General features: G+C 37.4%; 1 protein-coding gene across 5 annotated transcripts in view; it reads right to left on the reverse strand.

Moving 5' to 3' along the window:
* The window catches only part of LOC129236464 (protein winged eye), a 49429-nt gene that overhangs the window by 21751 nt on the left and 13176 nt on the right, over positions 1 to 14502 (reverse strand). For all 5 annotated transcript variants that reach the window (XR_008581672.1, XM_054870872.1, XM_054870874.1 and 2 more), the window contains 2 exons: positions 3549 to 3695; positions 3313 to 3429 (listed from right to left, as the gene is read on the reverse strand). Coding sequence is in view for 4 of the 5 variants with exons in the window: in XM_054870872.1 (XP_054726847.1) it covers positions 3313 to 3429; positions 3549 to 3695 (264 nt within the window). In the remaining variant the exon portion in view is untranslated. The remainder of the gene's footprint in view (positions 1 to 3312; positions 3430 to 3548; positions 3696 to 14502) is intronic.

The following is a 14502-nucleotide window of genomic DNA, read 5'->3' on the forward strand; positions in this document are numbered from 1 at the left end:
AGGGCCGACCGCTGTGAGAAAAAAGTTTTTCTTAATTTTGGTCTTTCACCGAGATTCGAACCTACGTTCTCTCTGAATTCCGAATGGTAGTCACCCACCAACCCATTAGGGATTTCAAAGACAAAATTGTTCAAATATGATTACAATTTTAATATATTTTTATATATTCACTTTAGCTCGATATGACCACCTTTTGCCTTGACTATAGCCTACAAACGGTCAAAAAATGAGTTGCATGCTACACGAATGTGTCTTGAGGTATTTTGGCCCATTCTCGTATAATCGCTTTTCTCAGCGTATCCATAAAAATAAATAAATAATTGGCGCGTACACTTCTGTTAGGTGTTTGGCCGAGCTCCTCCTCCTATTTGTGGTGTGCGTCTTGATGTTGTTCCACAAATGGAGGGACCTACAGTTTCAAGCCGACTCCGAACGGCAGATATTTTTATGAGGCGTATCCATACTGGCATATTTTTTAGTCCTCACCTTGCTCTCCAAAATATACCAGATGGAATAGTCCATCGGATTTGCGTCTGGCGAATTCGAAAGCCATTGTATGGACGAAATGAAGTGTGGAACATGATTTTTTAACCATTCTTGATTCACACGAGCTTTATGAGACGGTGCCAAGTCCTGTTGGAACGTCCATGGTCTACGACCGAAATGTTTGCGTGTCCACGGCTCCAAAGCAGCTTCTAAAACATTTTCCCGATAATAAGTCGCATTCACTTTGACACCAGGCTCGATAAAAACGATTGGAGAGCGTCCATCAGCGTCCAAACCATTACTTGCGATGGGAAATTGCTTCGAGTGGCCATACATAGGCTCCAAATTTTCGTATAAGCGTTCGGTCAAGTAAACACGATCGTTTTGAGTGTTTATGAACTGCTCAATTGGGAAATTTTTTTCATCAGGAAACACAATTTTAGGAAAACCGCCACGTTCGTGCAAGCGCAACAACTCCTTTGCTCTTTCGCACCGAACTTTTTTTTGCTGGGGTGAAAGATCGTGTGCTTTTTGGAACTTGTAAGCCTTGACCTTGAGCTCATTTTTCAATATGCGTCGAATCCTGTCTTGCGATATTTTCAATTCTTTGGCTATTTTTCTTCCACTTCGACGTGGATTTCGTTCAAGTCGAGCCTTCACTTTCCGACCCATTTCTGGCGTTGTTGCGCTTTTTTTTGGTCCACCTCCATAGCGTTTTGCAATACTACCAGTATCATTGTAACGCTTTATAGTGCGATACACAAACATTTTATTCACTTTGATGTGACTGAGCTCACGAACAATGGCTGGTTGTGATTTTCCAGCCAAATATTTATAACGCAATCACACTATTACGTTTGAATTCCATCACAGGAAAAAAAATCAACAAAACTGATACGCAAATGCTTTTGATGGCTTATAAACAATATATTGAACTGTCATTAGAACAATTTTGACGTTGATGTCATGAGCTATTGTACAGATACAAGCAGTGTGAAGTTGGTAACACTTCATATCGTTCACCCTGTAGAAAGTAAAAGAGTAGATAGGCAAGGACGAAAGGAGAGGAGTAACAGCAAGAAAGAGATAGGATAAAATAAAGACAGAGACAGAGATAGCTAGTCCCGTAAAAATGTTCCAGATTCTGTGGCAAATCTGAAAATATCCTCCAGTTTGAGAGAACAAATATTACACATTCTCAAGACATCGGAAGCCAAAATTCTCACCTTGCTCTAGCAAAGACAGGACACTCACAGAGAAAATGCTCAGTGCTATCCGCTTCCTCTAAGCAAGACAGGCAAATCGGGTCCTCAATAGTTCCAACCAATGGTGGTCAAATGCTGACCCATGGGTTGTCTCCTGTAATAATACCGACCATCAACTGAACGTCTTTTCTACCAAGTTTTAGAAAAAAGGTTTCTGTTCGGGCTTGTCACAACACACTTTGCAGTTCTGCAGCGTTCTACACTGGACCTAAGTGTTAAATCAGTCATCTCTTGTCTACATGTGGTCCAAAAGTTGGTTTGTTACCAATGTTTTGAATAACCAAATCAGTCGACAGAATGATTATTGTTAAAACAACAACAAACAACAACATAATGAAATCCAGTAATTTGAGACCTCTGGGCTTACATTTACTGCTTCCCCATACAATGTTCTGCTAGTTTGCATCACAGGCCACTAATAGCACCAGATACTAGATTCTACATACTGAACCACTTCTCTTCGCTCTCTCGAAGGGGGAGGCTGTAAAGAGTCGTAGTGTAACTTCGACACTATTCGCACTCTTTCAGTACTTAATCTTTGAAGCAATGATATCTCTAGAGCATGACTCTTTTCAAATCATGTGTTCGATCAGCCTTAACAGGCTGATACATGTTCGCGGACTCACACTTCGTCCGCAATGAAGGATTCGTCCAGATCACTTGTGACACTCTCATGGTTTTTGTATTAGTATTATGTGTATTTTATGATATGTTTTTTTACTTGTTCGATTGCTGTCGGTTCGGTTTGCCGTCGGGTCTGTTCGGTCGTTCTCTATCACAGTTGGACACACCAAGTCCTTCTGCACCTGATCTTTCCCATGCAGAGGAGAACTTCCCATTCCTCTGCTATCACAAGCTGGTACCGCCTCGAACACTTTCAGAGCCGGAGCTTTTGCATACGTTGCATAAAGCTCAGACAGTTCATTGTTCCATTGCCTACGATACTCGTCGTCACCAACGTACAAAAGTTCAAATATATTCCGTAGAATCTAGCTGTCTAGTTCACAAGTGTCAAATATATTGCCGTATGACGCCATTTGCAAAAAATAATAAATCTTCCAATAGGGTGATTAATTTTGCGCCACCTTATAATACATTAGTATTTTGGAAGCAGAGCAGTATTATTTGTGCATCAACAGCAAAGTTATAATTTTTTGAAACGTTGTATACCTTTAGGCGTACTATCACAAACGAATTTTAAGTGTGAAAGTAAACTGCCGGATCACACTATAAGCACTTTTATCACAGCAGATGTCCTAGTCACATACTAATAATTACCAATTACAAATACAACGTGTGGCACCAAAGTTTTCAATAAATTTTCTTGTTCTCGCTAAGCAAAGCAATAAGCAATAAGTTATTAAAAATTCACAGGTGAGATATGAATTCATGTACGTATGTACATATGTATGTTTCAATTTATGAATATTAGAAGTTAGCGAGTGTATGAATATGGAATAAAGCACTCTCTACTAAATGCATATTTACACAGTTAAATACATATTATGACACTATGCATCTGCGAAGGCATGAGTATGGATAAAAATGAATGAACACGTACCTAATGCGGCTGGTGTAGCCGGCAGAAGCACCACTTGACCGCGACTTGGATCACGCGAATACTGCAAACCCACCGTGGCTGGAGACATGGAAATCACTGATTCAATGGGGAGAGCATCTAAAGAAAATGAAAAACGAACGTTTTTATAACAATGAATTAAGCATTTTCTGACGAGATGTGAAGATAATTCAAAAGAAAGAAGAAAAATTCATAAAGGAATATACTTTTGCACTCACTTTGATACTGCCAAAATGTGGATGGTGCGCGATTCACACTCTGTACACCTGCCGCGCTAAGGGCTAACTCCTCGGCAGTCGCTGAGCCGGCCACTAAGTCACCGTTGCCTGTAAAATAGATGTTACTGCAACCCGTACTAACGCCACCTAAAAACATGTTATTGAATTAAAAGAGCAAAAAAAAAAACAAAAATTAATATTACATAATATAAAAGATTTGGTATGAAAATGCATAAAAATGCGGAAGCGCACAAAAAGAACGCGCCTAAAAGTTTGTTGCTTCATCACCTGAGTGTGCCAATGCGCAAGAAAGCGAAAAAATCGCGGGAAAAGCAGTCAAATTATCACTGTACTTCTTTCTACTATTGAATTTTAGATAATTTCAGAGATACAAATACAAAAATTATAATTTTCGGTACAATTATGTTTATTAAGTTGTTATTGAGCCCACAACTTCCAAAAGTCAACTAAGTTTCAGGAAATTTGCAACGCAATACTTTGCATATGTGTGTGCATAAATACGTTGTGTGCATGTGTGAGTGAGTGCCTGTGCGTATATGCGTTGACCTTGAACTATTTGTAGGAGCTGTAGTTGTTGTTGTTTCTCTCCTGCTGATGCTGTTGTTGTTGTTGCAGTTCTCATCGATAATATTTACATACACACATCCGCACACACACGCACACACTTAGTGAGTTCAGTGAGAAGGAATTCATTTGTTGTTGTGTGATTTTGTTTATTGCAATTGTTTTTGTTTTTCCCTTCTGTGGCTCATCATTTGGTCAACGCTGTACTTTTCGTGTTGCCTTCTCACATTGTCCTTGCCGCACAGGATTAACATTAAATACTCACACATTGCGCATAATGTGACTGTACTTTCAGGTGCAACACAGCCGTGGTGGTGATGGTGTTGTACATATGTATATACATACATACATGATAAGTAAGACTATTGACGGCTGTGATGTGATGATGACAAAAATCAAAATAAATCTAGAAAACAAGAAAATTCATTCGTTCTCACCCAGCCATCGGCATGGCCTGGATTGATAATGACGCTACAAGGAGTTTTTCCTATTCGCCGCAGCGTCCCCAAAAACAGTGTAAAGAGAGTTTTATGAACTACCACAAAAATGTCACACCTCCAGACTTCATTTCCAGTCAGTGCACCGTCGAGCTTACGCTTCCAGAACGACCCAAATTTATGTTCCTGCATATAACTTCGTATAACTGTTTATTTAGTTTTTTTAAGTTCGACAACAACAGTAGCAAAAATGACAAAGGCTACGTGCATATGTTATCGTTGTTTCATGTTCTTTATTTCATACTAAACACAAATAATTACAATGGCATAATAATAAATAACAGCTTTGATTATTATTAACAGCAAAGATTATTTTGGCACATAGTTAACTTTTTTTTGTTATGTACCTTGATAAAACCCATATGCATACATACATATGTATTTGTGTTCACTTGTATTTAGGTAATTACTCAACTACCCTCTTTGTATTTATATTCAAGAATTAAAGCATTTTACAATGAACAAAAATCAAGTATTTAGAAAAAATCGCGCTTAGAAATTTAGGCGCCATTTTCCTACCTAACCAACTAAATTAATTTTACTAAGCGAGCCAACAAATTATTCCCCAACTTCAAAGTGCCATTTGCCGCCGGCATTCATCTCCTTGAAATGCTCGCTTTCTTACTTGTTGAAGCAGCGAGATGTCGCTCGTGAAGCCCGCCAAAAGTAGAAAGCATGCTTTCTCTCGCTTACTTCACGTTAAGTGAGAAGTCGCTTGCTTTCAACTGTCATTCCCGTAGTTTGACATCCACTTGCGCATTTCGTAGCATCTTTCATTGTGGCCAAGCCACATCAATAAGGCAGCATCAGTAGAGCAAAAACAACAATGGCGTGTATTTTGTTGTTGCATGAAAGCGCTAAAATGTCAAATTTGTCGGTGGCGTGTATTTTGTTGTGGTCCGAATTCTCTGCGCAACAACAAAGAAAAAGTCAAATCAGCTGCAGCATAATAAATCGTGCACACATACAACTACACGTGCATATATTTCCAAACAACAATTATTGTTTATTTTCTGTGCTCACGTCACTCAATTGTCAAATTCGCCAAAAAATAAAGTAGCAGTTTTCGGCAGGGCCACGTATCCTCCACATCGCGCGACTGCTTTTTTGTTGGCGTGCCTTGATTGTGACAACAGTATCTAGAGTGGCTGATTTGCGAGTTTGTGCCTTAATTGTCAAAGTGGCCTGCTTCTTTGTTTGATTCTTTACATTCTCACGGAAATTTTTACAATCAATACACAAAATTGCAAAAACATGAATAAATGTAAAGGTTGTGGTTGCTCTAATGACACCAGGTCTAAAAATTCGCCTTGGTTTTCTCGCACTACAAAAAGGAGAATCAGGCCATTTTCAAATTCATTTATTTATTAGTGTGAACTACGCCCTTTTCTTTCTTCCTCAGAAATCCTTTCTTATTTTCGTTAAGATTGAATAGCCTACATGCCACGACAAATGATGGCAAATGAAAGACTATTTGTTAGAAAGTCCCGCCCCCGAAACTGTATCTCGCTTGTGAGCAGCAAAACAAACCAAAAAAACAGAATGCAATTGAGCGTCTCACGCATGTGAAGTCTGTCCGTTAAGCCGTTTTGTTGCCTCAACTGAGCGAGAAAGACAAAATATACATACATACATTTATTTGAGGTATACAGTTCGATATGAAGATCTATTGTGCTCTTCTCTCTCTCTCTCTCTCTGACATATATAATTAGATAGTTCCGTAACAATGGCAAGGTCATTTTGTTCAACAACTTTTCATGGCAGAAATACATTCGAAGGTTTGCCATTGCCAACCGAGGGGCGACCGCTATTAGAAAAACGTTTTCTTCATTTTGTGTTCCATAGAGATTCGAACTTACGTTCTCTCTGAATTTCGAATGGTAGTCACACACCAAGCCATTCGGCTACTGCGGCCGCCTTAACCATTAACCCTTTGCTGCATGAACTAATAAAGCGTTGAAAAAAATTGTTTCACAGCGGAAATAGTTTTATTTAATTATCGAAAACATATCGAAAGAAAAATAATGAAAAAGTTTTATATTTTTTTCATGTTCATGTTTACTAAAAGACTTGAACATGATCCGTAACATGCCACCGACAGATCTGTTCATCAAAGAAATCAAGAATGATAGATTATAAGGCTTGGCCAACCGAAGCAAAATCGTGAGAGCAACTTCGGCTGCCATATTATCGGGGATTCGGCAGCAGAGTTCTGCCTGCTCATTTCAAACGTATTCACACACTCGCCCAATGAGTCCTTGTTCAGTCGACAACGAAGCAACGTGAGTGGGAACTGTGTTGATTTTTTTCATATATTGCCAACACAATTTCAGTTTCTTCGTCAACAAATCGCTGTCATGGGTACGGTTATTTCAGCCAATCATCTGATTCCTTCAAGACCCCGGTTACATCAGCCAACTAACTGATTCGCTGAGAGCCGGTTGGGCAGTTGAACTCTTTTCACCATGAATATAGAGGTACATACATATAAGGTTTTCCAATAACAGGTTTTACAGGTCCATGGATTGCGCTATCGAGAGATGGTTAACGATTTTTTATGGCCGGAATTGGATGGTATTGATTTGGACAACGTTTATTTTCAACAAGACAGCGCTACGTGCCACACAAGCAACGAAACCATTGATCTTTTACGGGAAAAGTTTCTGGACCGTGTTATCTCTCGAAGAGGTGATCACAATTGGCCACCAAGATCTTGTGTCTTAACACCTTGTGACTTTTTTCTTTGGGTCCACGTGAAAAAGAAGTTCTACGCCAACAGCCCAGGGTCGATGCAAGACCTCAAAGATGGAATTCGTGAGGCTATCGAGGACAACGGGTAGCCACTTTGCAATTCGGTTATGGACAATTTCATTAAAAGTATATTGTCCTGTTAGCGTGGTCGTGGTGGTCATTTGCCTGATGTTATTTTCCACTATTAATATTCCTCTTTATTTATATTTAAAACTATTTGCCTCTTTGTAATAAAATAAACATCCCATCATTTATATTAAAAAATAGCATATTTCTTTGAATATCAAAATAACACCTCTTATTAAAACCCCCTTTACTTTGTACTCCCGCTCACAACGAATATTTTGCCGTCAGAAGTCGAGACTCGGGGCTATGCAGCACTAAGGGGTCATTTTTTTCGGTAAGTGAGACAGCAGTGAGTATAGATACATTACGATTCGTCAATCGATCACAAAAGAATTTCAAAGCCAAAAGTCAGTATCCAGATTCATAGAACGACGATATTACCTACTTATATATTCATGTGAAAAAATTAATAAAAAGTATTTTTTTAAAATTAACCACTTAGTTTTTTATACTACCACGACCATACTTGTGTAATATAAACAAAAAAAAACATAATCTGAAAATAAATTATAACAGAAAGACGTATGAGCAATTTAATTACATGTAACTACAAACGTCTGTGTCTGTCTTTTATGCACATTAAAGGTAGAGGGTACAACATTTTATCAATACCTAATAAAACTATTATAAAATTGCAGAATTCTATAAAGCACTGAGATAAGATAACTGTTTGCACCTAAGAAGTTACTCAAGAATTCTAAAAAAACTTCACCAGACATATACAGATTAAACTGGTATTCACACAAAGACGTCTCCAGCTAAAAATATATGAATTTTCGAACTGGATCAGGCGCGTGTTTCTATAGTTTTTACTTCTATTAACAACACTCAGTTCGCAACCAAACACATTTCTCATAATGATTACTTTTTCCTTCTGCCTATTTTCAAGTTAGTAAAGAAATAAGGCTTTTTTATGTATTTTGAAGTATAGGGTTTTCCAAACAGAGGTGTTATTTTGATATTCAAAGAAAAATGCTATTTTTTAATGTAAATGATCGGATGTTTATTTCATTATAATATAGAGGAAGGTATGCCGTTAATAGTGGAAAATGTAATAACATCAAGCAAATGACCACCACGAAAACGCTCACAGGACAATATGCTTTTCATGAAATTTTCCATAACCGAATTGTCCTCGATAGCCTCACGAATTCCATCTTTGATGTCTTGAATCGACCCTGGGCTGTTGGCGTGGACCTTCTCTTTCACGTGGCACCAAAGAAAAAAATTAACAAGGTGTTAAATCACAAGATCTTGGTGGCCAATTGTGATCACCTCCTCGAGAGATAACACGGTCCGGAAACTTTTCCCGTAAAAAATCAATGGTTTCGTTGCTTGTGTGGCACGTAGCCCCGTCTTGTTGAATATAAACGTTGTCCAAATCAATACCATCCAATTCCGGCCATAAAAAATCGTTAATCATCTCTCGATAGCGCAATCCATTCACCAATACAACCACAACATCTGTTATTGCAAAACCCTTTACTTAAATTATTTTACATTCGAGGAGATCGAGAATAAATCCTTTTATATACATAAATGTGGCATAATTGCCGAGCTTATAAAAAATGGATGAACGGAACTACAAAAAACCTTGTTAAGTCTTACAAAACATATATGAGAATCTGAGATTATACCAAGAGACTAGCAGACTAGCATAATTTTACCAATCTATGAGAAAGGAATTTCGTTAAGAACAGCGTATAAATTATTCCCGAACGTTCCAGACCGGAGATTTAATGGATACGCTGAACAAATATTGGGCAAGTGCCAATGTGATTTTGGAAGTGGAAGATCGACGACCGATCAGGGCTTAGTAGATTGCCAAATTTTTTAAAAGTCTCATCAGTATAAAATCAATAATGGAGACGCATTATCTACGTTTATGTTCAATCCTAGATCCTAGACTATGTAATTAAAGATGTTGATCCGTCAGCTACTGCATTCACCAAAACTTCCCAAATATGTGACTTCGCTGATGACCTGGTGATCCTCGCGGGAAATATGAATGTTCCAAAAGAAGTATTCCAAGCACTCCAAATAAAATCAAAATGCTTTGGATTAAAGATTAATGAAAGCAAAACGAAAGACCACGCAAGACTTAACACGAGAAAAGCGCCAGGTCTTACAATTGGTAATCATAAATTTGAAAGCGTGGATCAAATTAAATATCTAGGAGTGCTGCAAAACAGGGAATATTTTGCCCACGTTAAACTGTAAAAAGCAAGAACGAAAGTCAAAATATATGTATATGATTCGACCAGTGAACGGTGCGAAACGTGGACACTGGAAGCAGATACAATTACACAATTAAGCGTACTGGAAAGAAGAATACTGGATCCAGTACGCGAAGAAAATAGTTTCTATCGCATCAGACGTCGTACGGCTTGTTAAGTCGCAGCGCATCTGACGGCTAGCAAACGTCTCCAGAATATTAGATGAAGGAAAAAAAAGTTTGGATGCACGCATGTATGAAGAAAACGAAGTGGGCGACCGGGGAAAAGGTGGTTAGACGACGTTGAGAACGACCTAAGAAGCATAGGAGTGACCAACTGCCGTAGTCTAGCTATGGAATGAATTGTGGAGGAAGCTAAGTCTCACACCAAGCTGTAGTGATATGCCTGATGATGATGAAGATTATGAAATGTGAAAGTTTGTTGGTTTGTTTATTTCTAATTTATAGTCATCTGAACCGTTTATCAGACGGCGATGAAATTTTAGTGAGTTGTGATGAGTACATCTGAAAAGGTGTACGAATTTGTTTGGCGCACAAGGTGACGTTGTGATCCAGATATTAATATCGGAATATGTCCTATTTAAAAAAACAAGTTAGATGGCGCTGGAGTCGAGATCATACAAAAATCGTATTTATGGTCAATATTTGGAATATATCTTATTTTTTATTTATTTTTATTATTATTTTTTTTTATTTTTTATTTTTTTATTTATTTTTTTTAATTTTTTTTTAAATATTTTTTTATTATTTATTTACATGAGAACTAATTATAACCTTATGTTCCACACTGGAACTCTAGGAGTTTATAATGATGTATTATAAATAATTAAACAAATAAAAATAAACGCTGGCTACTACAGGTAAGGCCTTTGGTGGCATATATCTTATACTCCTAAAAATGTTCTAAAAAAAAACCTACTAGGTTGGCAGTCTGGTCGAGATATCACAAAAAAGCATATTTATGGTCCGAATTGGTTCATACTCGAGATATGTCTAAGCTGCTTAAAAAAAAGTTGTTTGCTAGAGCTAGATGGAGGAGGTGGAGTGAGGATATTACGAAAAACAGAATTTTGGCCCGTTCTGATTTATACGCGAAATCATTACTAAATTTTCCTGTCAAGTGACGAGGATTCTGAAAAATCATATTTATAATGAAATTTCGTTTGTACTCGGTATATATCTTAACTAATAAAAAATAAATATTTCTGGCAATTCTGTTCCAGCTGGGCGAACTGTGGTCGAGGTATTGCAAGAAAACGTGTCAATGTTTACATGTTTGATACATTGGATATTTAAAGTAATTGAGTTAAAAGGAGACTAATATGAAGTTCTATAAAAAAATTTACTCGTATTTTAATTTGCTTGTGTTTTAAGCAATATAATTACCAAACCACCACCGTCGTAATAGCAATGCATGGTGAAAACTTTTGTAGAGGTGTGCCACGTAGCAGACCGTTATTCGACTCTGAGCGAATTTGAGAGAATCAGCTGATAGGCTGATGGCAATTTAGCTTGTGTTAATGATATAAGAAAAAAATCAACGAATACAGTGCATAGAAATTCCTTCTTAAAAAGATCTAAGTGGTTTAAGCAGCTTTGTTAGGTTATGGAAATGAAATGCAGGCATCACAATGGTCCTTAGAAGCACCGAGTGTGTTGTCTTAGATAAGTAACGTGGCTAACCTAATCTAACCTTTGAAGATCCAGTGATTGCAAATACTGTCAAATTATTAAATTGCATAAAAATTACTCCTAAGGGTTTTTTGGGATGGTTGATTAGAAATGCGATGCCAGTATTTCCTTATTTAAAATGTCGGATTCAAGACGGCAGACGGAAAATCAAGAAGCATGCGTTTTTACCACCACTTTTCTCATGACGTCTCTGACACTTTTATTAGATAAATTAGATATCTTCCATCTTTGTCTACGAGTTTTCTATTAACCAGGTATTTCGGACAGACTAGCTTCTTCTTATCTAAAACTGAAATTCGATCATATTTGAATCCATTGAACAACTGCATCACAGTTGGGGAAGATTGTGTAGGGTATCCACCGGCAGCATGCTTGTATTTATTTGCAAATTTTTCGACCAAAAAATTAAAAGAGAATCAATATTTCTATCATCTGTTTTATCGAGAAACACGAGACCCGTTTTATAAAACTGACTGAAAAGATGAAAACTCATTTCTAGGGGCGGCCGTCGTAGCCGAATAGGTTTCTGCGTGACTACCATTCGGTAGGGCCCAGATTCGAAACCCGTTTTTGTAATGCAACACCAACTGATAAAGAAATATGTACAATGCACTGTCACAAGAACATTTTGACAATGACAAAAATCCATGAATTAATATGCGAATTGTTGGAGCATCCATCGTATTCATCAGATTTGGCCCCTAGCGACTCCCATCTGTTTTCAGATCTAAAGAAATTGATTCGTGGAAAGCGATTTTCATCAAATGAAGAGGTCATAATATCTGTGTATTTTGCGTATTTTGTAGCCCTTCCAGATTCTCACTTCGGGGATGGAATTTATAAATTGGAATTTCGTTGGAACAAAGTGTATTGATGTTCAGCGAGATTATACTGAATAAGAAAGTGTATTTCAAACCATAAAAATTGCGTTTTTTTTTCTTATCGAACCGCAAAACTTGTTGAACAACCTAGTATATAAATCAATATGGAGTTTAGTACGGTTTCATTTGATAAATGGTAGTAAACCAAGAATGATAGAGAAATAGATTGCGCCTTACGAATTCGCCGTGTCGTAAGAGTGATTCAATAAACAACCAGAGGAAGGGGAATTACTTGTAGAAGAAAGCAATGGAAACAACCAAACACAAGAAATTATACGCACATACACACACACTTTCTAGCCACGGCGTCTTCCGCATAAAAACGCGAAAAAACTGCATTTGAAGGCTTTATATTCATTTGTGCTTTCACAATTTCACACACGGCATTTCATTTTCATTAGTTTGAATAGTTTAAATCTTGCAAATCACAATATTACCAAGCCATACGCATTTTCAATTTTCACAAGCATGTATTTTCTCCTCCCTTTTGTTTGTTTTGTATTGCGAAGGGAGCTGACGTCAGACGTGTCAAAATTGCGAAAAATAAAGTAACCCTTTAAGGACGCCGGGAACTCCATTCGCCTTGGTAGGACACAATAGAAATGTCAATTTGCCACACCAACACTGCCTGTCATCAAACACAGGTACATGTTGATCGACCCTCGTATGTTTGATATTCAAGCTTAATAAAGCATAAAGGATAAAAACCCCTATTCTCGAATCCTCTTACACATACATACATACCATATGCAATATGTCTTAATAGTACTAATCGCCTACACCGCACAACAACAAAAGTCTCAATAATTAAACCACATTTCTTTCTCGTTATTTTCGAACCACTCGAAAGGAAATATCCAATCAAATGTTTTGTATTACATTGCAAGAATTCACCCACCATTAATTTACGAGCTCATTAGTACGCATTTTAGGAAAATTGGACATAAGAAAGACATTAATGCAATTTTTAATTTTACTCAACCGCTTGAAATGCCTACTACTCAAGGCACAAGAAAAAAAAAATTATGAACACAGAAGAATGTTTCGCGCGACCGAGGGGTGAAGTCGAAAACATGTTTTTAAATGCAAGTGGGTAGGTTGACATATGGTTACACCATCTCATACCCAAATCCATGGCAGTGGCATTGTAAATATTATATGTGTAACAAACGCAGCATCCATCCATCCATCCCTTATGCGAGCGAGCTTATAACGCTGTGCTGCATCTATTGAGAACGATTGCTTTTCGCTACGCACTAATATAAACACATACAAGTATTGCTTTGTTGACATGCCCACCTTGCGAAACGGCAGTTGTAGCATTGACAGAGCACAGCGACGGCAACACAAAGGCAAAACATAACATAGCTTTAAAGAACAACACTGTAAACACCCCCAGTGCAAATAATAACATAACCTGAACACAACTGAAGCAAACGACGTTTTCACCTCAGCGAATTTTGCACAGTCAAAATTAGAATACCCACAGGTACCTGGCATTGAACACATCCATGAAATAAGTCGGCAATAACGGGGCGCCGTTTCACTGAGATAGATTTATTTCCAACGCTGCCGACGGGTGAACGAATTAGAATGACCGTATATTTTTATTTGTTTGATGTTTCTAATTGAAAATTGAAAATAATAATCATTGTTTGCATGTAAATAAAATGTTTAAAAGTGGTAGGAACTCGCGGTGGAATTTTACAAGTGAAGTAATAGCAGCAGTACGAAAGATCTGGCACTGCCTTATTCGAATGACGTGTCTCTTAGATTTTCTAAATGGGGTAAATGATAGAAATGTAGAGTTTTACCTTTTTTGACTATTAAAGGGGCAGTTGCTTGAAGATTTTTGTAATGCACATTAGAGTTAAAATTACTCTTTGGGATATTCCCCGCAATGAAAAATAATGAACACATAAATTCAGAAATTTTATACATAATTAATTATTATTTTTTAATCAAATTAGATATAAGCTTACTAATTTTGTGGTTTACGCTTGTAAAGGGTGATCAGATTGGCGGTACTTTTTCCAATAGGGTTTTTTTGACAGATCACGCGTGACTACGTCAAAGTAAATACATAATTTTTTTCAGTACTCATTGACATTTTGTCATGGAAAGACTTACTTACGCCTTAACAATGTTTACAAATCGTGCGATTGTACATATTACGAAAATCGACG

The sequence above is a fragment of the Anastrepha obliqua genome, chromosome 1 (genome assembly GCF_027943255.1).
Source record: "Anastrepha obliqua isolate idAnaObli1 chromosome 1, idAnaObli1_1.0, whole genome shotgun sequence".
NCBI classification, from domain to species: domain Eukaryota; kingdom Metazoa; phylum Arthropoda; class Insecta; order Diptera; family Tephritidae; genus Anastrepha; species Anastrepha obliqua.